Genomic DNA, 24,067 nt, shown 5'->3' with positions numbered 1-24,067 from the left:
GTTAAACGTAAATTTGCTTGGGAACTAGAAATTTAACTACCTTTTTCCACTTGTAGCCTCATGCTGTTTATGCCAAAGACGTGCTCGATATTGAGCAATTTTCAACGGTGAAGGGAGTAAACCTGGATGCCACCGATGAAAATTTTTACTCGAAGTTTAACACCGGCTCTGTGTCTATACCCTGGCAAAACGAGATGATTGAAACAGAGTGTTTTCGGGAGCTGAACGTGTTTGGACAGGACGAATGTCCCACGCCAGATTTGCTCATCAATGCACCGCCGGTTGTTGAAAAACCAGGTTGCTTTCCATTTCGAAGAAAGGTATGTATTATTGTTCTGATATTGTTGAAAACTGAAAAGTTCCTCACTGCAGTAAGTTCTATATTGTTCAGCTTACCTCGATCCCTGGCATGAAGAGATTGAACTTGTATATGGTAGCCTAACCGCGGTATGCGTTGAATGTTATGAAATTCCGTTCGAGAAATTGAAGGGTCACCATCAATGCTCACCTAATATCTTCAATGCATTATTTAGCACCTTCAGAAACAATTTTGTTTCTGTAGCAGCTTGTTAAGGCTTAGTTCAGCCGAAATCCACCAAATGCTAGCCTAACAAGCTATAAATCAACAAAATTGCTTGTTGGGGATATAATTCAAGATGGTGGCCGATCACTTCAATGGAAAGCCCTGAACATAGCTGAAACTTCCACTTTTCTCACATCTATTGCACCCCAAGGGGTGACCAACGGTTCTACAAACTTGAACAAAAAAAGATTGAACTACCATTTTTTCATTATTTCTGAACAACTATGTGATTTTTTTCCATATTCGGAAGACCTTGTGTTCCCAGTGACCTGGTTTCAGCACAAATTGCTCATATGTCGAAATTAGTAGGATCGTCTCCCCGGACATTACAGATCGTGTTTCAAAACAAAGTGTACAAATAAGATATTTGTTATTGTTTATATTTTATTTGCACAATTACCTTGTATCGGAAATAAGAAGATGAGATTAGTTACCTGTTTTAACTTTCCTTACAGAAAAAGCAATCCGCCCGAGAGAAACCGGTTCCGTTTAACGAAAAGTTGCTTTCCTCTAGTCAAACTACTGTTACAATCAGTCAAGCGCAGGACGAAAGCTGATAGTACAGTGGTGCTAATCCATAGAAAATATCTGAACTGCAGGCACCCACAGCGATAATTCAAGCAACAGAAAATAGCATCTGCACAAACAAGGAAAATAATTAACACACACTATTTTAAAACAGCGACATTTTACAGCTATAGTTGCGACAAGGAAACGTATGGTAAAGTTTATTCCAGGCGAAGTGACTGTAGAAAGCTGGTTTACAAAAGCACCCAGGAAGCTAATTCAGATTTAATACCAACTCTGCAATGAATGAATGCAATCTGGATCTTTCGGCAGCCTGAACCCGAAACAGATGTAGTTTCTTTTCGTCTGGTGCAACGCAAACCTGTCGTTAATAGACGAAGAGTGAAATCTTGGAATAAGAAATTTTTAAATGTTATTTTTAAATAATCACTCACACGCAGCAATTATCAGTTATTTATTTTAACAAACAGTTAGAATATTTTGTTTTGTATATTTTTGTTTTATAAGTAGTTAAATATTTTTTCTTCTCGATAGAGTTTAGTAGTATTTTCAAAAGGACGTGATTTTATTTGATAATTTAGCGGTAGTGAAAAATTAAGAAGTGTACATTGCTCCAATGTACCCATAAATTTTATGAATAGTAGGCTTAAACTGAAACTTATACATGTTTTGCGCGAGAAACTAGAGAGAAACAAAGTTGATTAAAATTACAGTTTCTCATCAGTGAAAATTGGTGAGAAATGTGATAATGAATAAAGATGTAGCTTATTTTTTCCGAGCACAAAAGTGTAATCAAGGGAAGGATGACGTTTTTTATAACAATCTGTAATCAATATTACTATCTGTATCTGTATCGAGCTCATAGACGTAAACATTTAAAAACTACTTCAACTCGAATAACAAAAAAATCGTGCAATGATAGCAAGAAGTAAAATAAGACACAAAACATTGCACAACATCAATAACTTTATACGCCAAATCATATTGAGCGAAAATTTAGTCATACTCATTGAATAGAGAACCTTTTCCGCTAAATGAATAAGACAGACTTGAAGGCATGCATATAAATTTAATTACACGTTTGTTCTCTACCGAAACATAGAGGGTTTAAAATGGCTGAGAACCAATGATAATTGTCTAAAAACTACCTAGTTGAAAATTGAGAAGTCACCCCTGATCCTGTTTTTCCATTAATTGATTTCGAAGCGAAACTTTTTAATACTCTATTTCACCACCACCTACGAGTTTGTTAAACGTTACGATAACCGATTTATTTCAAAAGAACTTCTATTTTTTCTGTAATATATTGGCATGTTTTAATTTCTAATTGGAAGAATAGTGCACATCAACCAAAAATCGAATGTAATGCTATTGAAATTATTTGATTCTGTCCTATTATACATTATACACCAACAAGATGGCTAATGTCTGCATTTACTCATGCTGCACTTTTTTCATTTTCAAGTACTTTGTTGTGTCTAAATTAAAATGTTATATGGTAGGTGAACGTAGGAAATGTAGCTCATATTTGCAAGCCTTACTGTACGAAATATTGCCACTTTACTTTAGATCCGGATGATCAGGCACATGAGTAATTCCGCGTTTATCCTGGTTTTAGTCATAATACCAGAGAGTGCAGAATTGTAGAACATATTGTTCTTAATCGGTTATAATCTGTGCTTAGGTGGGCATCTTGTACAAAATTGCTTTTTTTATCTGTTTGATGATTTGTTGTCATTAATTAGAAAACGGTTTTGAAATAGGTTCTTAAGTGATATCAATGTCGATACTCGGTTTCACACTGAGAACTATTTGCGTATTGTTTTCGTAATTGCTTCTCTAGCTTCTCTAGCTTATTCGATTATGAGTATTGTACCATTTTAGGAATCACAAAGAATGTATAATGTGGTAGGTATCCGCTTTGAAAAACCTGACAATTTAAAAGAAATCAGTTCCATGTCGATGAATAAAAACATACTATTTGCTAATACCCGGTTCTAATGTAGACGATCATTGTAACAAGTTTATATGATGCGGTTAACTAAATGATATTGCCAGATAAAAAATTTTTCACAAAATAATCACAAATTTTAGGCAAAACCGAGATGATTAGAATGTGAACATAATGCGTGATAAGATGAGCCTGTCGTATACCAAGAATATAAAACAAACTGTATATAAAGCACAAATTAAAAAAAATCGAGATTATGAGTTTCAACAACAAAGGCAGGAAACAGTGCTTACTTAAATCCAACTGATAATCATTAGCATGCAAACAAGAAAACAAATTTAACATTATTAGATACAGGCAGTAAACAGTGCTAGATGCCATTTTAAAACCCATGAAACATACATCATCTGATATCGAACCTAATCATTAGCAAGATAATGTAGTGCTGATCGCAGCAAATTTACGACGAGATGAGAAAAATAAGCTCAAATATACAACAGACGTTCCCACATGAAAACAAACACTCAATTTTTTTGTATATTAACGATTAATGGTTTTGAGAAACTGAAGAGAGTTTTATATTGTATCTGAATATACCTAGCTGCTAGTCTCCATAGTTACAAAGAAAAAAATAAAATGTTTCAGACACCGTACTAGAATGAATAAATATTCCAAAGACATGAACTCATTCTCCATAAACAACAGCCATGATTCCAAACAACTCTTAATGGCAGGTATTACTATCACCATTTGAATATATGTTCAAATAGATGGAATTCGCTTTCTAATGCAAACAAACCGTGGAAGAGTTTTTTTTAAGAATTAGATAGAATAAAAACTCTTATCCGGTTAAATTGCACAATGGAGCTATCCCTAAAACAAATGTTTAAGAGTTGGTTTCATTTCATTTGTAAAAAAACTGATAACGGAACAAATCCAATGTTCTCAAAACAACCTACACCGTTTCGACGAAAAGAAATACAATGCCATATTATTCTGCCCACTTATTCCCAATCTCGAAGAATATTATTGCCAAATGATAAAACGAAGTCATTTCTGTCAATCACAATAGCCAATTAAAATGAATCCTGGTATCTATAGGTTTCACCTGGAAATTAGAAAGAAAGCTAAAAATAACACATGATAACCAGCAAACAATCATATAACCATGGTGTATCCATGGAAATTTCATCTTTCGTTACTACTCGTGACTATTCTTCAAATGTATCTATAGTTAAGGTACAGTAGGGGATACACTAAAGTTATCTATTAGCTGAACGTAATTGGATATACTAACTTATTGACTACGAACACATTTTAAATCTAACAAAATTAAATGGACGGATTACTAGCAAGCGTACATTTAAACAAATGATATGTATATTAAAGTACCTAGTAAAATGTAACGAAAATAGTAAACCCAGAAAATTACTCAGTAAATTATTGATTAGAACTGAAAAGAATATGGGAACGGATTGCTATTAAATATTGAACGTATTTCTTAGCAGATGTAAGAACCGGATGAGATGAGCAAAGTCGAGGAACGTCGTCAACTGCTTTCCTTTACCTTTATAGTTTTAAAAAAATTGATTGTTTTAATTGCATTAGGGACCATTCATTAATGATGTCACGCGTTTTTTTGGGGGGGGGGGGGGTTCAATTATTGTGACATTTTGTGACATACGAGGGAGGGGGGGTTAGCTTGAGTATGACATCACATTTCAACTCAAAAAAATAAATAAATAAAAAAGTCCTAACCATTATGATATTTGCCTACCTAACCATTATGATATTTGCATCATTCATTTATATTAAGCGTTGTTTGACCAATAAATAGTTAATGGGTTCAATGATGGCTATTTCGGTCACGGGTTACTTTAAAACACGTTTTATTATGTCAAAGCCGACGTTTCAAGGATATATTTCCTCGTCCTCAGGGCAACTACGATTAACAGTTTACAATTTACATAGATTAGTCACACGAATTAAGTTATTACATACACAACTTACAACCAAAACAAACAAGTTCTCGTCAAAATATGGTGCATTGGTGTTAAATTGCTGTTGGTTAACTACACTACACTGTGGATGTCAAATATGTAAAATAATTATTGGTTTGTGACAAAATTTAAAAATGCAAACGGATGAGCTACACTTACACAGTATCTTCCAACACACATCACACACGATTAAAGCCGTCGGGAAATGTTGCGTCAAAACGGAGAGAAATAATGTTGCAAGACAGAGATAGAGAGTGCTAGAGACTGTAGTAGTCTGCATCAACATGTGAGAGATCGCAGCGTGCCGGAGTAAGCGATGCTTAAGTTGTTCGTGTCCGTTCTATAATTTATTGCGGATCTGTCACATGCGATGTAGCACATTTCTAACACCTGTAATGCTTGAATCCTGTCATCCGAAGTTAAAATTCTAGTGTTGGCTATATTGAAACTGTGATTCTCTTCTATCGCATGCTTCATCAACGCCGTCTTTCTAAACTCATCTTCCCTTCCCTCCCTCTCAGTGCTAGAATCTTTATTCTGTTCGAAGCGTTTCATGAGAGAGCGGTGCGCGGCAAGACGGTTCTTCAGTTGCTGTGTAGTCATACACTCATACCAATGTATGAGCTATCGCAGTCTGCACACGGCATACGGTATATTACGTTTCTTTTTGAAAGATGCGAAGAAGAGTCTTTGAGTTTCGTGAAAAGTAGTCTGTTGGTTTTGACGCATTTGAAGCTCAGACTGATGATTTCATGGTTCTTTTTTATACTGCGTGCCAGTGCGGGTGTGAGGCCGTCAACATGGTGCAAAGATCGATATACTTTCGGTTTCGAGTTTACTTCCTCAACAGCGTTATTCGTGCTTCGGTTGATAAATCTGTTGATTGACCGATTTATCAGTGAGCTCGGATAGTTGTTGGTAAGCAAGTGCTCGCGCACTATCTGCTTATTTTCCGTGAGCGATTTTTTCGTCGATAATCGAAACACTCTCCCAATAAAACCGGTTGCCGTATTCAATTTCTGTGCCAGCGGGTGCATCGAGAGAAAATTAAGAATTCTCCCGGAAGCGACAGGTTTCTTATACCATTCGGTCACAATTTTTTGTTCGTTGGTTCTAATAAGAACCATATCTAATTACGGTAAACGGTTGTTATTTTCTACCTCATATGTGAATTGAATATGTGAGTCGAACCCGTTGAGAGCGTTCCTCACATATTCAATCTTGTCCGCTGGGAGAGCGGTGAACAAATCGTCGACGTATTTTTTAATACATGGAATGTGTACATCGATCTTCGCAAGCACAACATCAAGTAATGTAGTCATTACAAGATCAGCTAAAGCAGGTCACAAGGGATTCCCCATGGCTGTCCCCTCCATTTGCCGGTAATAGGCCCCACGGAAGGTGAAATAACTGGACTAGATGTTAAACTCAATGAGCTTGATGAAAACATTTTGCTCTTTGATCGTTGTATTTTTCTCGATCAAGTTCCAGTTATTTCTCACCGCTTGTACCACAAGGGGAAGGGAAGATGAGTTTAAAAAGACGGCGTTGATGAAGCATGCGATAGAAGAGAATCACAGTTTCAATATATCCAACACTAGAATTTTAACTTCGGATGACAGGATTCAAGCATTACAGGTGTTAGAAATGAGCTACATCGCATGTGACAAATCCGCAATAAATTATAGAACGGACACGAACAACTTAAGCATCGCTTACTCCGGCACGCTGCGATCTCTCATATGTTGATGCAGACTACTACAGTCTCTAGCACTCTCTATCTCTGTCTTGCAACATTATTTCTCTCCGTTTTGACGCAACATTTTCCGACGGCTTTAATCGTGTGTGATGTGTGTTGGAAGATACTGTGTAAGTGTAGCTCATCCGTTTGCATTTTTAAATTTTGAAAAGTCACAAACCAATAATTATTTCACATATTTGACATCCACAGTGTAGTGTAGTTAACCAACAGCAATTTAACACCAATGCACCATATTTTGACGAGAACTTGTTTGTTTTGTTTGTAAGTTGTGTATGTAATAACTTAATTCGTGTGACTAATCTATGTGAATTGTAAACTGTTAATCGTAGTTGCCCTGAGGACGAGAAAATATATCCTTGAAACGTCGGCTTTGACATAATAAAACGTGTTTTAAAGTAACCCGTGACCGTAATTGCCATCATCGAACCCATCATTCATTTATAGTTCCACGATCCCTTTTTTGCTTGAGATTTGCTTTAGAGCATAATGTTCGTTAATTCTGTTTTACCGTGCATGTTCATTTATGAATGACAGCGCAATTTCATTAATTTTTTGTGTCTCTCAATCCAATCAATACAAAAATTGTGACAAAACGTAAATGAAAATGCTTGGCTATTGTAACATGTGGAGAAGATTTGGATTGCGAATTGATTGAAGAAGGGAAACTGAATATTGATGGTCTTTCAAATATCAGCAATGACACTGCAGTTAGGGGCCATCCACATACCACGTGGACAGTTCTGGGAGGGGGGGGGGGTTGGCTAATGTCCACGGTCCATACATTTTTTTAGAATGTATATGAGCAGTTGTCCACGGAGGGGGAGGGGCGGGGGTCAAAATCGTGAAAAATCTGTCCACGTGGTATGTGGATGGCCCCTTACTGTCTCGGCTTTCTATGTCGTCGATATGCGACTCCATCAGCAGCATTCTTGGACTTAGAAGTAAACGCCTTTTATAGTTATCTTCGATAATCTTCTTTTCCTATTAGTTTCACTTTTTCTTTCAGTAAAATCGTTCTTATTAAGAAAAAATGCATTCCTAACAAATTTTCAATCAATTGTTACCAAAGAAGGTGAAGGGAGGTATGAAAACGTGACGTAATTAAGGGGGGGGGGCAAGGAAGTTGTGACAAGGGGGAGGGGTGGGGGGGTTAATTTTTTCCAAATTTTGCGTGACTCGATAATGGATCGTCTCTTATCTCAAAGTACAACGTCTTGAGAACATTTTTACAAATTTTCATAAAGATCTGAGCAATAGAGAGAAAGTTAGAGCGATTTGCAGCCCGCCTCGCAACGGCCACATAAGCTTCATACGCGTTTATTTCGGAGTGGTGTTTCACATAAATGACTTTGCCGTGTTTACGATTGCGGCGAAACTACTGAACCGATATCCTTCATCTTTTTTGACATGTTCGTTTTTGAATTCCCCGGTCGTTGAGCAATCGATTTTTGATACACGAATCATAACTTTGCTAAAAAAAAGTTGTGGGATGCAGTTTTCAGCGCTGAAAACATGTTTTTTTCGGGAAAAACGTTCCCGTTTGCACTGACAACAAAATACTCATGAAAACGATCATTCAGATACCCGGCACACTTCTAAACTAATTAAATAATATGAGCGCCACTATCGTAAACACCTTGCGGTCAAAAAAAGCGTTTCGGGGAAACGGCCATTACTCGCCAAATAATTGGTATTTCTCATGAACAAACGTGTTTTGTTGTTGTTGAATAACTGAACTTTTAGAAAATTACTACTTTCATGCAATAGGAATGGTGCTACACGCTAGAAAAAAAACCTTAATTAATCCACCTAGCGGTCAGACTCAGCCTTTCTCATTCAAACTTATTATTTGTAAAAATAGATTCACATGAATGCTTAAATCCAAAAAGGTATATTCACTCTTTGGGTTCTAAAATATTGATGTTGTAATTAAAGTATAAAATATGAAATTTGACGTAATGTTAGTGCTTCATAAATAGCGAAATATAAGAAATGACTCTTAATTTTGAACAATTCAATCACGAGCGATATCGAGAACGTTCAAATAGTACGATACCACATTTAAATCATGTTGAGGCCATATATATATTGATCTAAGCAGCTATAGTGTTGAATAGTCTTTGAATTTCTTTTCTTTACAAAACTTTTGAACAGTGTATCAAATTTTTATGAAGTTTGTTATTTGTAGGTTTGAGAGATGACTCGTTTGTATGACACTAGTTATGTTCAAATAAGTCGTGTAATACTTGAGATAATTGACTTTCGTTCTTTTACAAATTAAAACATAACGGTTGCTTAAGTTTGATTACAATCAAATGAAAAGGGAACGTATGGGGGAGCCAAACTTTGAAACCACGTGTTCAATCATAATTCATCAGTATATCCCTCACTAGCCCGTTCATCTGATATCAATATTGTTCAGATCGGTTGTGTAGTTTCTAAGATAATGAAGTTTCGTGATTTTCACATTTCAATACATTACAGACGAAGTTACAGTCCGATTACAGTGAAATTCAATAGGATGTTATGAGGCAGCTAGACCTTTCATTTGACACAAATTTTGTAGAAATCGGTTCAACCATCTCTGAGAAAAGTGAGTGAGTTTATGTAGTCTTCGGAATATGTTCCATTTCATAGCTGGATTTCACATTTTTAAACATAACAGGAAAAGTAATAATCCGTTCGCAAAAAAAATCATTAGGGTCTTATGAGGCAACAAGACTTTCCATATGACACTGATGAGATTAAACAGTCTCCAGAACACGTTTCTTTCCATAACTTCTGAACCATATGTTCAATCTCCATAAAATTCAAAAGTTGAGGGTTTTTAGGTAGCCCGTTCATTTGAAACCAATTTTGTTCAAATCGGTTGTGTAGTTTCTGAGATATTGATGTTTCGTGATTTTTACATTTTGATACATAACCTCTAAACTAGAAATCAGATTACAATAAAATTCAATAGGGTCTTAAAGGGCAACTAGACCTTTCATTTGCAATTGATTTCATTGAAATCGATTCAGCCATCTCTGAGAAAATCGAGTGAGATTGGGAGAGCGTTACACACACATGCAGAAAATGCTCAGCTCGTCGAGCTGAGTCGAGTGGTATACGCAAGCATAGGAGAATGACTGGAGAGCGACTGACGACTTTTCCCTCTCTTCACTCTAACAGCCTCATGCATGCGCTATTCATGAGAGCTCACATACAGCTACAGCTTAAACAAGGCAAAGAAACGGTGTTGTGTTGCGTACGACAGCTCATTCTTGCGCATGTATTTTGTTCGTTCGGACATGACAGCCTAGTTTGCTCATTTTGAGGATGTCCTGTTCCTGTTGACAGACTGCTGATCGGCTGCGGCTGTCGTCGACTTGCATTTTTTCGTTTCTCCTTTTTCACAGGCCGGTGGCATATTGAATACAAAGCAAACCGTTTCCATTGTTGATATTATTTCCCACGTAAGAAAAAACGTGCTTCGCACCATCTCTCTTTCATTCTTTCATCGGCCTTACTGTCGTGATCATAATCACCTGACATCCCGCTCGGATTCGTGTTGAAGGATGTCGGAAGATTATAGGCTGTCATTTACGACAGCTTGGAAATACCAACACACATATGAAGATGAAAAATAACAGTCCGTATGGAGTTGCATGTGTACTGTCGTCAGTTGCTGTCGAACTGTTCACCGAACGTGTGGGGAGCAGTGACAGCTGTGCAATACAATGAGAGCCGGATCAGTTGAAAATTTGCTGTCCTTGTCTTGCAGTCATTTTCATAACACTGGGTATACGACATTCGGCCCTTTTGAGCACTTTTATACCTTTAGTTTTTGCAGTGATTGCTATACCTTTCTAGGAGAAAGGCAAAAAGTGAAATGATAGAAATGACTTTTAATTTCAACTTCAATCCCGAGCAAGGCCGCAAATATTGAAATAGTACAATATTAAATTTAAATGATGTTGAGGCCACATATTTTGATCGTAGCTATAGTTTTAAACAGTCTGCGGGCTTCGTTTCTTTCTATAACTTTCGAACCACATGTTTAAACATTATGAAATTCATTTTTTAAGGGTTTGAAAGCCCATTTATTTGAATTCAACTATGTTCATAGCTTCTGAGATATAAGAGCGTTTTTCACATTCTGACGCAGCGCCAAAACTAAAAGTTTGATTACAATGAAATTTAATAGCAACCTAAGCGGCAAATAGACCCTTAATTTGACACCAAGATAGAAAGAATCGGTCAGACCATCTCCGAGAAAAGTGAATGCGAAAGAAAGGTGCACATACACACGTACACACCCACACACAAACACAAACACCTATACATGCATATATGCAGAAAATGCTCGATTCGTCGAACTGAGTAGAGTAGTATATGACATTCGGCCATTTCAATCATTTTTCTACCTTTTAATTAGCCAGTGATCGTTAGGAGAAAGTTTACTAATTTACTTTCATAATGTGATTTCACATTTTTATTAACAACGGACAAAGTTACAATTCGATTGCAGTGAAATTCAATAGCGACCTATGGGGCAACTAGACCTTTCATTTGACACTAATTTTGTGAAAATCGGTTCAGCCATCACTGAGAAAAATGAGTGAGTTTAAACAACCTCAGGATAACTTTTCTTTACATAACTTTTGAACCATATGTTCAATCATAACGAAATTCAAAAGTTAAGGGTTCTGGGGACAGCCCAATCATTTGAAACCAATTTTATTGAAATCGGTGTTGCGGTTTCTGAGATATTGATATTTCGTGATTTTTACATTTTGATACATAACCTCTAAACTAAAAATCCGATTACAATGAAATTCAATAGCAATCTATGACGCAACTAGACCTTTCATTTGCATTTAATTTTATGAAAATCGATCCAGCCATCTCTGAGAAAAGTGAGTGAGAAAAAAAAGTTGCACATACATACACACACACACATACACACATACATACATACATACAGAAAATGCTCAGTTCGTCGAAAGTAGTCGAGTGGTATATGACATTCGGCCATTGGGGCCACTTTTATACCTTCGGTTTTTCCAGTGATTGCTATACCTTTCTAGGAGAAAGGCAAAACATTAGGGGTCTTCACAGCGAGCTCGTATACGAATACCCAACCGTAAACTGTGTATCTTTCATTACTCGTCAATGGAGGTGAGTATTTTTACGGCTGGGTATTTGTTTACGAGCTCGACATGAATACCCATATTGTAAGCTTTGCTTTTATTTTTCGAGCAAAAGGGTATATAACCACTTAAGATCTTCGTATCACGTATTTTGAATTTCTTATTTATTTTTTTTTTAAAACTGGGCCTTTTCTCGAAAGACGTACGTGTAAGGAGGTAACTTTACTTATTTTCTTCACTTAGATGTAATGGTAGAGCAACGATTTTTAAGTTTTAATGATAAACTGTACTTTCTACACCGTTTTTTTTTTCTTTCAGGCTACCGGCATAGATACACTTTGGAAGGAAAAATATGGTGTTTTTTAATTATTTGAATATAGAAGCTACTGATATGTTGTGAATTAATCCCAAATCAGCCATCTTACGGTGGTTATTTGTGCAACTTTATTAGCTCAGAACAATCACGGAGGAGCAACTGCGAAATGTGCGGTCTGTTTTCAAGTTCAAGCTCAAATGGAAGCGAAATTAAATCTAGATTCATACTAATCAGTTTTGGATCAGATTCCCGAATCGAACTAGCATTAGTATTATGCTCTTCATGCAGTTTATTTTGTTTTCATTTTAGATATGGTTGACTTGCTCTACTGACTGTTCTCTTAACAAAATAACTCATACCGCGCGGTTGATTAAAGTTTGAAGGTCACTTAGAAGGGCAAAACTTGATTTTTATCAGCGGGAATTGGGCTAAGACCAAATTAGGTTGAGCGAAATGCTACTCGACGGAAATTGTAACATCAAAAGCGGCAAGTCGAGCAAAATTTAAGAGTCATATATAATAAATATTGGGGTCTATTACAGAAGACGAAGCGAGCAACTCGCCTCGCCTCCAGTTACTGACGAGGCGAGAAAAATGTTATACTACGGAACGCGAGTGGAACTTGGCTGGTGACAGCTGAGTCACGAATGAGTCGAGCAGTTTACTCAGACGAGCTATTTGTACAAAATCTAGCTGCCTCGTCATCTGTAATACTAACATTGGTCAGGCAAGTAACTTGTGACTCGCCTCGTCTTCTGGAATAGGGACAAAATTTCGTTTTGGTTTGGAATAGTTCTGTATGATTGTGCTTATGCTTGTTACTATAGATTTGAAATGACCATTTCTATATTTAAGTGTGCTGAATAAGCATGTTATGGATATTCGCATCTTTAAATGCGGATGGTGCGGATACCATGCATTACGAGATATCATGAGGACGTTGGAAAAAATTGCTCCTTTAAATTTGGAGCATCATCTTTCTTGGTGTTTCTGCTGTCGCCCTGAGGTGCGCACACTTCACTAGAACACTACAGTTAGCTACCACTGGCGTGTTGGTGGTTGACTCGCACACACGTTGTAACTCCAGGACTATCTGAGAGGCGGCTGCACTAACCGCTCTTCAGATGTCCGCGGCTTCACACATTTTCCGCACTAGGTTGTCCGGAATAGTGTCTTGCCTGCTCACTACCATACTACCACGTTACATGAATGAAATAAAGAAATATAATAATAATAATAATATCGGCCCTCGAACGCGCAAAGCGAGGGATTACGAAGTAGACATGTTCAGCATTAGGGACATATGTGGGATCCCGAAACTGAGATACTGCCTGAAACAGCCATAGCCTGACAGGAACTGTGTCAGGCGAAAGATAATTTCTCCATCGCGCGTTAGTTCACGTTGGTTGAATCACTCTACATCCTCCCTAATTGCGATGCTGATGGGCATCATGCTAGACAAGATTCAGATTGCCACATACGACACTGCACGATACGTACTTCCATGGCCCCCTCATGAGGTACTTTCCAGTTTACCACGATAACTCCCAGCAAACAATTTTGATGATTCATAGCTTGTTAAGCTGATATTAGACGGATTTCGGCTGAACTATAGTTTAAGCTGTTATACAACAAAATTGTTTCTTGGACTGTTAGGACATCAAGCTTTGGCCCACATTGGTCCACCATACTTAACCCTCTAGTGCCCAAGTTATTGTTCAGGCGGACCTCGGTAAAATCACTATGAATCCCCGATCAGAAAGGCATAACTAAAATGTTACAAAATTCTATCAACAGCAGATACAAGTAACATATTTTGATGCGATTTGGTATTTTCCCATATGCTTTTGGTAACAAAATTGAATCTGGATGAGTTATAATAATAGTTATCCTGAAACGAAGTTGTACTGAAGCAAGTTTACCAAATGTTTCGTCTTTATCAAAAGCTGTTATTTCTAACAACGGTTAATATTATACTGTTCTATAAACTATCTTGTTTTGTTAGATAGCTGATACATTAGTAACAAATTTTGATATATGTTTGATACTAGTAGAATCATTTCTGTTATAATTTCTGTTATTTTAACACCTAACGGGACCAAATAGAAAACACAGCCTGTAAGGTTTTTCCCATTACAAAATAACAACTTCTGTTACATTTTTGGTTTTTCTTTCTGATCGGGTCCTCATTAACATTTTTAAGTATTTATTGATGCTTTTTAGAGGTTCAACTGAAGCGTGTCTAAAAGCGGAACTGGGCTCTAGAGGTTTAAGTATGAACGTAACCACGCTGGCAAATAGACATAATTCGAGATAGTGCTGCAATAGCAGTTGAGGCCATCTCACAGGCGTAGTTGACGTGTATCTTGAACGTAAGCTTATTATCAACCATAACCCCCAAGTATTTCAAAAATCGCTTTGAGGTAATGGTGTAGTTAGACTTCCAGCGTTATGTCGTCCGCAAAGCCAATGATCACAGGGAACTTCAGCTTCAACACTCCATCGTACATAATATTCCACAACACCGGATCCAGGATGGAAGCTTGCGGTACTCTTGCGCACTTCTGACCTTCCTCCATGTTGTAGGTTAGTCCTCGATTCTGGGAATAGTTTTCCGGAATCTTGTACAATGACACCAGAATATGAATGCTCCTGGGCGCAAGCGTTATGCAGTCCCTGCTAGCCCTATTGAACGCATTCTTCACGTCGAGCGTGACGATTGCGCAATAGCGGATGCTCTTTCTTCTACGCTGGAGTGCTACTTCAGCCGTCTTGGTGACGGAAAGAAAAGCATCCAAAATAGTCCTACCCTTGACCGCCGCCTGTTGCCGCCCAAACGTCGACTCAGATCACTATCTCGTGGTAGGAGTTTCGCGCCCGGCAGATAAACGTATACAAGTTGTGCGCTCCGAAAACGATATGGTTGGACATCCAGAGGTTGTCAGCTGATTGCCTTGCTGTTGAGGGCGCTCGGAAAGTTGATAAATGGATTGGTGAACCGGGTGAAGGCCTGAATGAACAGTGGAGGCACATCCACGATACGGTCAGCAGTATGGCGCAAGTGTTGGGTACGACCGCAGGAACCACATGCAACACGACAGATGCGGAAAAATTATCTAGAAGCTGAAGCTGGCGAAAAGAGACTCTGCCGACGATAGATACATTGTATGAAGTGGTGTACGGGATTAGGAACCGTGCTGTGCCAATTCTTGCCATGTACAAAGACAGGGAAAAGAACCTGATAACCGGTGAGACAATGGTGGCCATGTGTCAAGCTGTTGTTGAACGGTGAAGAGGATAGATCTGTTGACATGGATGAGGTCAGAAAAGCTTCCAAAAATTGAAAAACCGCAAAGTAGCTGGAAATGACGGCCTCCCAGCCAAAAATTTGAAGGTTAGAGGAAGCAGCTGTTACGTGGTTCATCTTAAAAGTTAGAGCCGAAGACAAACTACCAGCGGACTGGTTGGACGGACTCATTTACCCAGTCTATTTAAAAGGGTCACCGACTCGATTGCAGCAATTATCGAGGTACAACACATATGAAAATAGCACCGCATCATGTCATTTGATGATAGTTTTCTCACACCGCAAGACACAGTTGGGACGGCAATGGTAACCAATAAATACGTCACTTAAGTTCCGATCAATATTTCGGGTTGTGAAACTGGTGTCGTTGGCGTCCTCCTTTTTGTATCTTCACGATTTTCCCCCTATATGCGTGAAGTACTGCATAGAAGTCCATGTCTACGGTAGCGCTCATTGTCATTTTCAACTGAAAATCGTCAGGTGGGTGAGAGTAACGCTGTTTATTTCCGCTTTCAACTGAAAATCATATCTTTCGTTTTCAAGCACTTTAGCTGTCAAAATCAAAGCAAACAAATGTTTTTCAATTGGAAGCGACGGGTTACAGCGTCACTATAACATGATAATTGTCAATTGAAAACGACTTTGTCTGGCTCTAATCTTGGTATACAATGTCACAACAATGATATCCGCGAAGTAAAGAGACTGATAGCAGCCGCCAACAGGACCTTTCACGGTTTACATAACCAGCTGAGGTCCCACAGTATGCATGTCCGGACAAAATTTATGATTTACAGAACGCTGATGGTCCCGGTGGTGCTCTATAGCCATTAGTGTTGGTCGATGAATGAGGTCGGCCGGCGAGAACTGGAGTCTTCGAGCGTACGATCCTGCGTTCAATACTTGATGGAAATTTTTGAGAATGGAGTGTAACGCAGGTGTATGTACCACGAGATGTACCAAGCATACATACGTGCGGATATCATCAAGCTGATAAAATACGGCAGGCTACAGTGGGCTGGCCACGTGGCACGAATGTCGGAGAAGATAATACTCAGTAGAGAACCCGGTACTCTTTAGATGTGTGGTGTGGGTGAAAACACCCGAACAACGTGTTAGAGACAATTGAAGGTAATTAGCCCAAGAGCGAGTGATGTGAAAATGTAATCTGAATTCCGCAGTGGTTCGTCAACGACCTTTCGCCATTAAGCGCTATTCCCACTGCTTCCGTGCCGGATTCGAGCCGTGTCCGTTCTGTGTATCCCCTCTGGGATTTTTTATGCAACGGTAGCAGTGGCAATAGCGCTCAAAGTAAAGTATGTATTCATGTCATATCATTTTGGCATCGCGTTCATTCTGCTTCGAGTCCTTTTGACCCCGCCTCTGTTATGTTGTCTCGTGCTTTGTATCTATTATACCCAACATATATCTGTCCAAAGCCCTAATATCCCATCCTCACTTCTCAAAAACAAGTATCATAAAAGCAGGTAATTTTGAGAACTTTTAAAGTACACTGCTTTTTCGATTTTATCAACATTCGTTTATATCAGCCGTTCTCAACCTGGGGTACGCGTATCCCCAGGGGTAATCGATAGTCTTCAGGGGGTACGCGAAAGAAAAATCAGTAATGGCGGACAAAGCAATTTTTCTTTTTTATACTTCATTTGTTGTTTAATCGTGCTCTTAAAAGATGACTGTAGAAATCAAACAAACTATAGTTCAATTTGAAATCTGAAATAGAAAACCACAACATGACCTACCACTATCCTCTCGCACTCTGCGAAAACATTCCAAGCTAGGGTGCACAATCGATATGAAAAATGTCGCCAAGGGGCACGCGGACAAAAAAAGATTGAGAACCGCTGGTTTATATCACTACTCGCCAACAGGGCCGGCGTTTCATGTGGGCAGTATGGGTAGTAGTAGCCACTCGAAAAATATCCATGTGGGTACTTACCCACACGGAACTACCGGACAAAACCAAAAAAAAAATGTTGCGAGCGACAAATGTTTTTATGGATATCGTTGAGCGAGAGGTAATAAATCTACAGATTCATGTACATTTTCGTTTTTCAGGGAAAATGATTTTTTTTTATTGTTTCATTTACGATAGAGATCTGAAGTTTTGTGGTTTTGTTCTCTCGTAAAAATTCCCCATGCCCAATTTGAGTTCAATCGGACAAAGTTACAGTTTTTGATCGATGAAAGAAATGTTCGTGGTGGAATTGTCTCTTGTGTGTTCAGGTGTAGCTCGAGTCTTCCAACGCAAAAGTTCCCATGTCCCTGAAATTTAGTTTTGGTTTTTAAAATTTTTTTACATGAAACGACATCATATCTCGACATTTCATGCATTTCTAAAAGATTTGCTATCGAAAAACAAATTCAGTTTCGGAAACTTCAAGAACTACTCTTGTGCATTTTCAGATTGATTAAAAATGCAAGACTTTCACGACTGTAAGTAAAACCTTATTGGAAGTTCGATTAAGCTCAAATTTTGGATGGAGACTTTTCGAGAAGACAGAATTGTTGAGCCCTAACGTTCGCATTAAAAAATGCAAAAATGCTGCGATTTTTCATGAGAGTACCTTTAAACGCACTGACGAAACAACCCATGCAGCATCAATCATTGTAACCCAAGAGTCAGCAGAAAGAAATGACTCGAACTCTAACCGTAATGGCGATAACAGTGCGGCTTATCCGTTCAGAAGTGCGCGCGATCAAAGAACGTTACCCCGTCGCGTAGAAAACGGACATCGTACGGAATAGGCACGCCGGTTACGCTTGTTTCGATATCTACAATATCTTGGCACTGTTGGACTACATCAGAGCATCGAAAGAAAGATCGGTTCCGGACGGCCAACGACCCTGAGCGACAAGAAGCTCCAAAGAATGCTGAAAAGGAAGACCGAGGGGAAAGTGGCTACATCGCTGCGTATGCTTGATCGGGAGGTCGGTTCGATCGGCCAAACAGTGGAAAAGTACCTGGCGAACAAAGACATCAGAAAGCGGCAGTCCCGTCCATTGGTCTCGGAGCTACAGACAATGACGGTGGTCGACGTTAAGACCTATCTCACCCTGGATGATAACGACTGGCAGGGCACTCCGTATTTTACTCTCCCTACGAAGGAAGTGACCTCTGATGCGAAACTCATTTCACACACCAAGTTCCCAAAGAAGGTGCTGCAGTGGCTGACAATCAGCGAGAAGCTTCGTATTGGCCGTGAACGGGGAAATTTATAGTACGAAGTGCCTGCCGGAAGTTGCGTCTTTCATCAACAAATACCACAGGGCGAAAATGCGGTACTCTGGCTGGATCTGGTGTCGGCCCACTACTCGAAGCAATCGTTGGAGGAGATGAAGCGGCTGAAAATCGATGCGGTATCCAGGTCGGCCAACCCACTCAACGTTCCCCAGCGGCGTCCCATCCAGAGTTTTTAGGCAAGACAGAAGCGTAAAACCTACTCCAACAATTTTGACGCGAAAATTGAGGAGGGATTGATAAATAAAACGAAGATAGAACTCAAAAACATGCCTACACGAATGTTTTCGTCCACCATGGCGAATTTTCAGGTGAACTCTCGGAAAGCCACTCGCAAGGACGTGGGATTGCTTTTGCAAATGAGTTAATACTGAACGAAATTCGAAAATCTAATTTCTTTTAAACATTCCATTGACACCCTAATGTTGATGCACTGTCGATATTTCGTATGTTCAGGTATCAGTAGGTCGGTTTTAAATCAAGGATAATGGAGTTTCAGTTGTAGAAAGTGCATTGAAAAGATTATTTTAATATGTGCCTTGTGTCCTTATTGCATGTGTATAGTTTTATGAATGCAATTTATTTGCTCATTTCTCTGGACAGGGCAACCAAGTGTCATATCTGTTACAATTTATTTGTATTATAATTTTATGAAAAATGAATCATGAAAAGCGAATTTCATTGACTTTGGAGCAAAAATTTCGTATTATTCGAGCAGTTGAGACCTATCCAAAATTCAAATTGCCAACTTGAATGGAAAAAAAACTAAATCATACGAAATTGAAATAAACTATTTTATCTAATTATCCAATCAATCAGAACGGTTACCATTGTACAGGGTGATGTCATTTCGTGCACTTTTCCCGCCTTTTCTAGCCACAGATCTATTGCCAATCATATATCTTTGCACGTTGATTATTTCTGTTCCTAGTATCTGGATGTTGTGGCGGTTCAATGTCATCGTCCGTGTAAATCCTGTCTTTCGCTTCGCCCGTTGCGGTGAAAGAACCGAGATCATATGCGACTGTTGGCACGTTGCCATGCACCGCAGATCATATGCTTTTGCAGCGTGATTCTATTATTAGTGGTCGTAATAACTAAGCGGCTTAAAATAATATGTTTAACGGTTAATATATGGTGACAGGAACAAGATGATGCTGTGGATTTGTTGGTAGTTAAATAAATTACCTAATAATTGCCGTACTATTTGAGAATGTTTTTGAAATAAAGTAGTGATTTTACAATGTAATTTAATTTCGATTATTTGTGAATAACGATTTAATTTCTACTTTCAATTAGCATAGTGGTTTTTTGGTACCTTAAAGAATTTTCACATGCCTAAGCTTCAACATCATACCGACCGTGATCCACTTCTAACTCCAAACCTCATTTTTCATTTTTTGCTTCATTCTGAAGCCAACACGTGTACAATCTATTGAAAAGTAGCATGTTTTTTATGGCATAAATCACATTTTCGGTTAGCCGGACACAGCGTCTGTGTGACACATTTAGAAAATCAGCGGTGACGATCATTTCCGAACAATTTCATTTGTAAACATGCTTGCTCATTCTTGTAAATGGACATCGCACCACGAAAATCTGTTCAGTAAAAAAAATCAGTTGCTACGCGACCACTGATGAAATAAGATCTCACTACGGGTTGTGATGGTTCGTAGTTATCTCACTATGTGATCATCGATAATAGTTGATTCTTTCGAGTATTTTTCGTGAAGAGTGTTTTAGGTTATATACTTTTAGAAGGTTTCTATTAACCGTAAAAATAACAGGTTGTGATTTAAAAGATTCAGGTGAACCCTTTAAGGACTTCGACAAATTCGTGCTGTATATTTTGGAAGTGTACATTCTAATTGAAATTATGAAAAATTGTGACTGTTATAAGCGTTGGGTCACAACAACCTTGTTAGTCGTTGTTATCATTGTAACGGTAGTACAGGCACTGCAGGAGTCGATGTTGGAACAAGCACGATTACACCGGGAGAATTTGGTGCGAAAGTATTTAAAAAAGCTGAAAAAAGAAGAGGGTGCCATCAAATTAGTTGGCGGGAGAGGTGATTTTGAAGGTGAGTGTCTTGTTCGCAGCTATTAATAATACCATTCCAGAATATAATCTAATTACGAAAAAGGTTCTATCATAATGCGTCATAGTAGTCACGAGGGGCTGAGCCATAGAAGCGCAAACGTGAAAAATCACAGGTAACTCATTCCTTGCTGACATCTAAACTTTGATAGACCATATATATTGGAAATTTTGAACTATGAAACTGTTAATAATGGATAGCAGGTGAAACCTTCGTATTTGCCTTAATGTATTTTTTTCTCATCATAACATTTATAATTTTCTTTGAGATTCCTGAACAACTTTATACAGAAGTTGGAATAAGCTCAAGTAAATTTGAGGTTGAGCTCGCGAAAATCTAGAAAAAAGCAAAAAAATTTCACCATATAGTGTCATCCTCTTGCTTTTTCTTCAAATGGGTTCTAGAAGCGATATTTCGCCTACGTACATCGCGCTATGAATTGAAAGGCTGAATGTTTGTTGTAACGTGACGACCTGCTGAACACAAAACCGTATGCACGGGAAGGGTTCTGGGGATTTAAATCCCTTGGGGAGAAAAGAAGTAAAATTTTGTTGAGCTTTCGGAAATTGAAATCCAATAAAGTTGTTCAAATCTTATCTAGGCATTGATGCTATTAAATGCTTCCACACAAAGACTCGCAAAGCCCATGTTGGTAATGGAGGTTTTCCAAATTTTTATTCATCCAAACGATGAAGAAGTATCCATACCACCACCAATCATACAAGGGGAGAAGACAGACACCACCACTTTACCATAAGAAGGAGACATTTAAGGTCTAAGCGGCGACTACACTCTACAACTCTCTAGCAGAAGCCATAAAAACATTACCACTAGAAAACTTCAAAAGACAACTCAAAGTTATTTTATGTAACATCCAATTTAAATATGCTGTTGGTTCTACTTATTTTCATTGTTCCTTATTGCAATTTGTGTTCAATATTTTATTTTATTTATATTCTAAAATTAGTATTGTTACTTACTTTACTTACTCTGTTGGCTAACGGACCGTTAACCGGTCTAGGGCCCAACGAATTAGAGATGTCCAGCTTCTTCTGTCTTGGGCAACCGCTCTCCAGTCTCCTCGTACACCAGCAGATCGTGCATCTTCTTCCACCGCGCACATCCACCGCGTGCGAGGCCTACCACGGAGTTGACGGCCTCTTCCTGGTTCTCTACTGAAGATAGTTTTGGCGGCTCTCTCGTCAGGCACCCTGGCTACATGTCCAGCCCACTGAAGCCTGCCCCACTGTATTACCTTCACTATATCAGCATGTTTGTATACCTGGTACAACTCGTGCTTCATGCGTCTGGGCCACACTCCATCTTATAGTTTACCGCCAAGTATCGATCGCAGAACTTTACGCTCAAAAATTCCGAGCACTCGTCGATCAGCTTTCTTTAACGTCCATGCTTCATGTCCGTAAAGGGCCACCGGGAGTATCAGCGTCCTATACAGCGCTAGTTTTGTGCGAGTTTGCAAACTACGGGACCTTAGCTGATTACGCAGTCCGTAGAAAGCCCTGTTCGTAGCTGCAACTCGTCGTTTCACTTCACGGCTCATATCGTTGTCACATCTCACAAGCGTACCAAGATAAACGAATTCGTCAACCACTTCAAATCGTTCCCCATCTATCTCCACCTCAGCACCAACACCACGGGGACTCCCACGCTCTCTGCCAGCTACCATGTACTTCGTTTTGGTAGAGTTAATGACTAGTCCCAACCTCGCTGCTTCTCTCTTAAAAGGTACGAAGGCCTCCTCCACGGCCTTACGGTTGATACCGTTGATATCGATGTCGTCCGCAAAGCCAAGAAGCATGTCAGATTTCGTGATGATCGTACCGTTTCTTTCCATATTTGCTCTTCGTACTGCACCCTCAAGAGCGATGTTAAACAGTAAGTTGGAGAGCGCATCCCCCTGGTTCGTTGATCGTGGTTCGCGTCATTTATGATTCTAGTTCGTCCTTATAAAAACAAGAAGTGGAGCATTGAAGGAGTAGACGTAATGTGAACGCACTTGAACGTGAACGCCAAAACAGTTTGCTTGATTGGCATATTGTCTTTGTCCTTCCAAAAGTAGAATAGCCTGTGAAAAAAAAATTGCAAAATATAAAATAATATACCTTTCTTTTTCCTGAATTCTTCCAGATCGGACAGTACTAACTTCCAATAAAGCGAGTATCACGTCAACATATTCCTTAGACACTCCTTATTTGACCTGCATTCGGATGCGGCCGGCGCTCTGGTATTGCCAAATATAAAGATCAAGGTCACTTGTTTTTACACATTGAGGATGAATGTTAATCCCAAGCATCATCCATTGGTTCTCTGTGTAATTACAGCTGATCTGGCATTAACGGAGTAGCAACCGCGGGCGGTCAATCATGCTCATGCTCATGCTCAATTCTTTCAGATCGGACAGTAAAAACTGGAACGCGCCAAAATTGGTCGATTTCAAATTGGTGTATTTTTGTTAAAAATGCATTAAAAAAACCACGAAATGTTGCATTTAAAGCTGAGTGTATATACAATGGATGCTAAAATGAGTTTTACCGGTTGCTCTCCAGTTTTCAAAATGGCGTCCAAGCAAGAGGAACAGCGTGTCAAAATTTTGCTCGCGCAGCAAAAGAATCCGACGTACTCGCACCTCAAATTGGCAAAATTGCTGGATGTGGCCAAATTGACCGTAACATATATTTTAAAAGTGTTCGGGGAGCGTCTGTCGACCGCCAGGAAGCATGGAAGCGGCGGCAATCGTAATTCTCACGTGGCAGCGATGATGAACAAGGTGGCAGCGAATTATATGCGGATTCCTAACCTTTCCATCAGGTACGTCACTGGCAAGCTCATTGTCTCCCATACTTATGTGCAGCGGGTCAAGAAACAAGCCGGGTTGTCGACGTTTAAGACGGTGAAGGAGGCGAACCCAGATTTCGAACAATACACCTCGGCAAAGCGGTGGTCCGGAAAACTGTAATCTGCTTACAAAGTTCGACCGTGGGTGACGAAACTTATGTGAAGGTTGATTTCCAGCAGCTTCCGGGACAGGAATTTTATACCGTACCAGGAAAAGGGAAGGTGGCTTTAAATTTTCAAAACCATCAAACTATCGAAGTTCCCGAAAAAATACCTC

General features: G+C 39.0%; 1 protein-coding gene across 9 annotated transcripts in view; it reads left to right on the top strand.

Moving 5' to 3' along the window:
* LOC129721809 (G protein-coupled receptor kinase 2) overlaps positions 1-4,490 on the top strand; it is a 151,505-nt gene extending 147,015 nt beyond the window's left edge. For all 9 annotated transcript variants that reach the window (XM_055674882.1, XM_055674855.1, XM_055674828.1 and 6 more), the window contains 2 exons: positions 57-320; positions 1,039-4,490. In XM_055674882.1, coding sequence (XP_055530857.1) covers positions 57-320; positions 1,039-1,140 — 366 coding nt within the window. In that variant the 3' untranslated portion in view covers positions 1,141-4,490. The remainder of the gene's footprint in view (positions 1-56; positions 321-1,038) is intronic.
* Positions 4,491-24,067: the final 19,577 nt, after the last annotated feature.

This window comes from Wyeomyia smithii, chromosome 1 (assembly GCF_029784165.1).
Source record: "Wyeomyia smithii strain HCP4-BCI-WySm-NY-G18 chromosome 1, ASM2978416v1, whole genome shotgun sequence".
Taxonomy (NCBI): domain Eukaryota; kingdom Metazoa; phylum Arthropoda; class Insecta; order Diptera; family Culicidae; genus Wyeomyia; species Wyeomyia smithii.
This window is presented reverse-complemented; position numbering and strand designations above follow the sequence as displayed.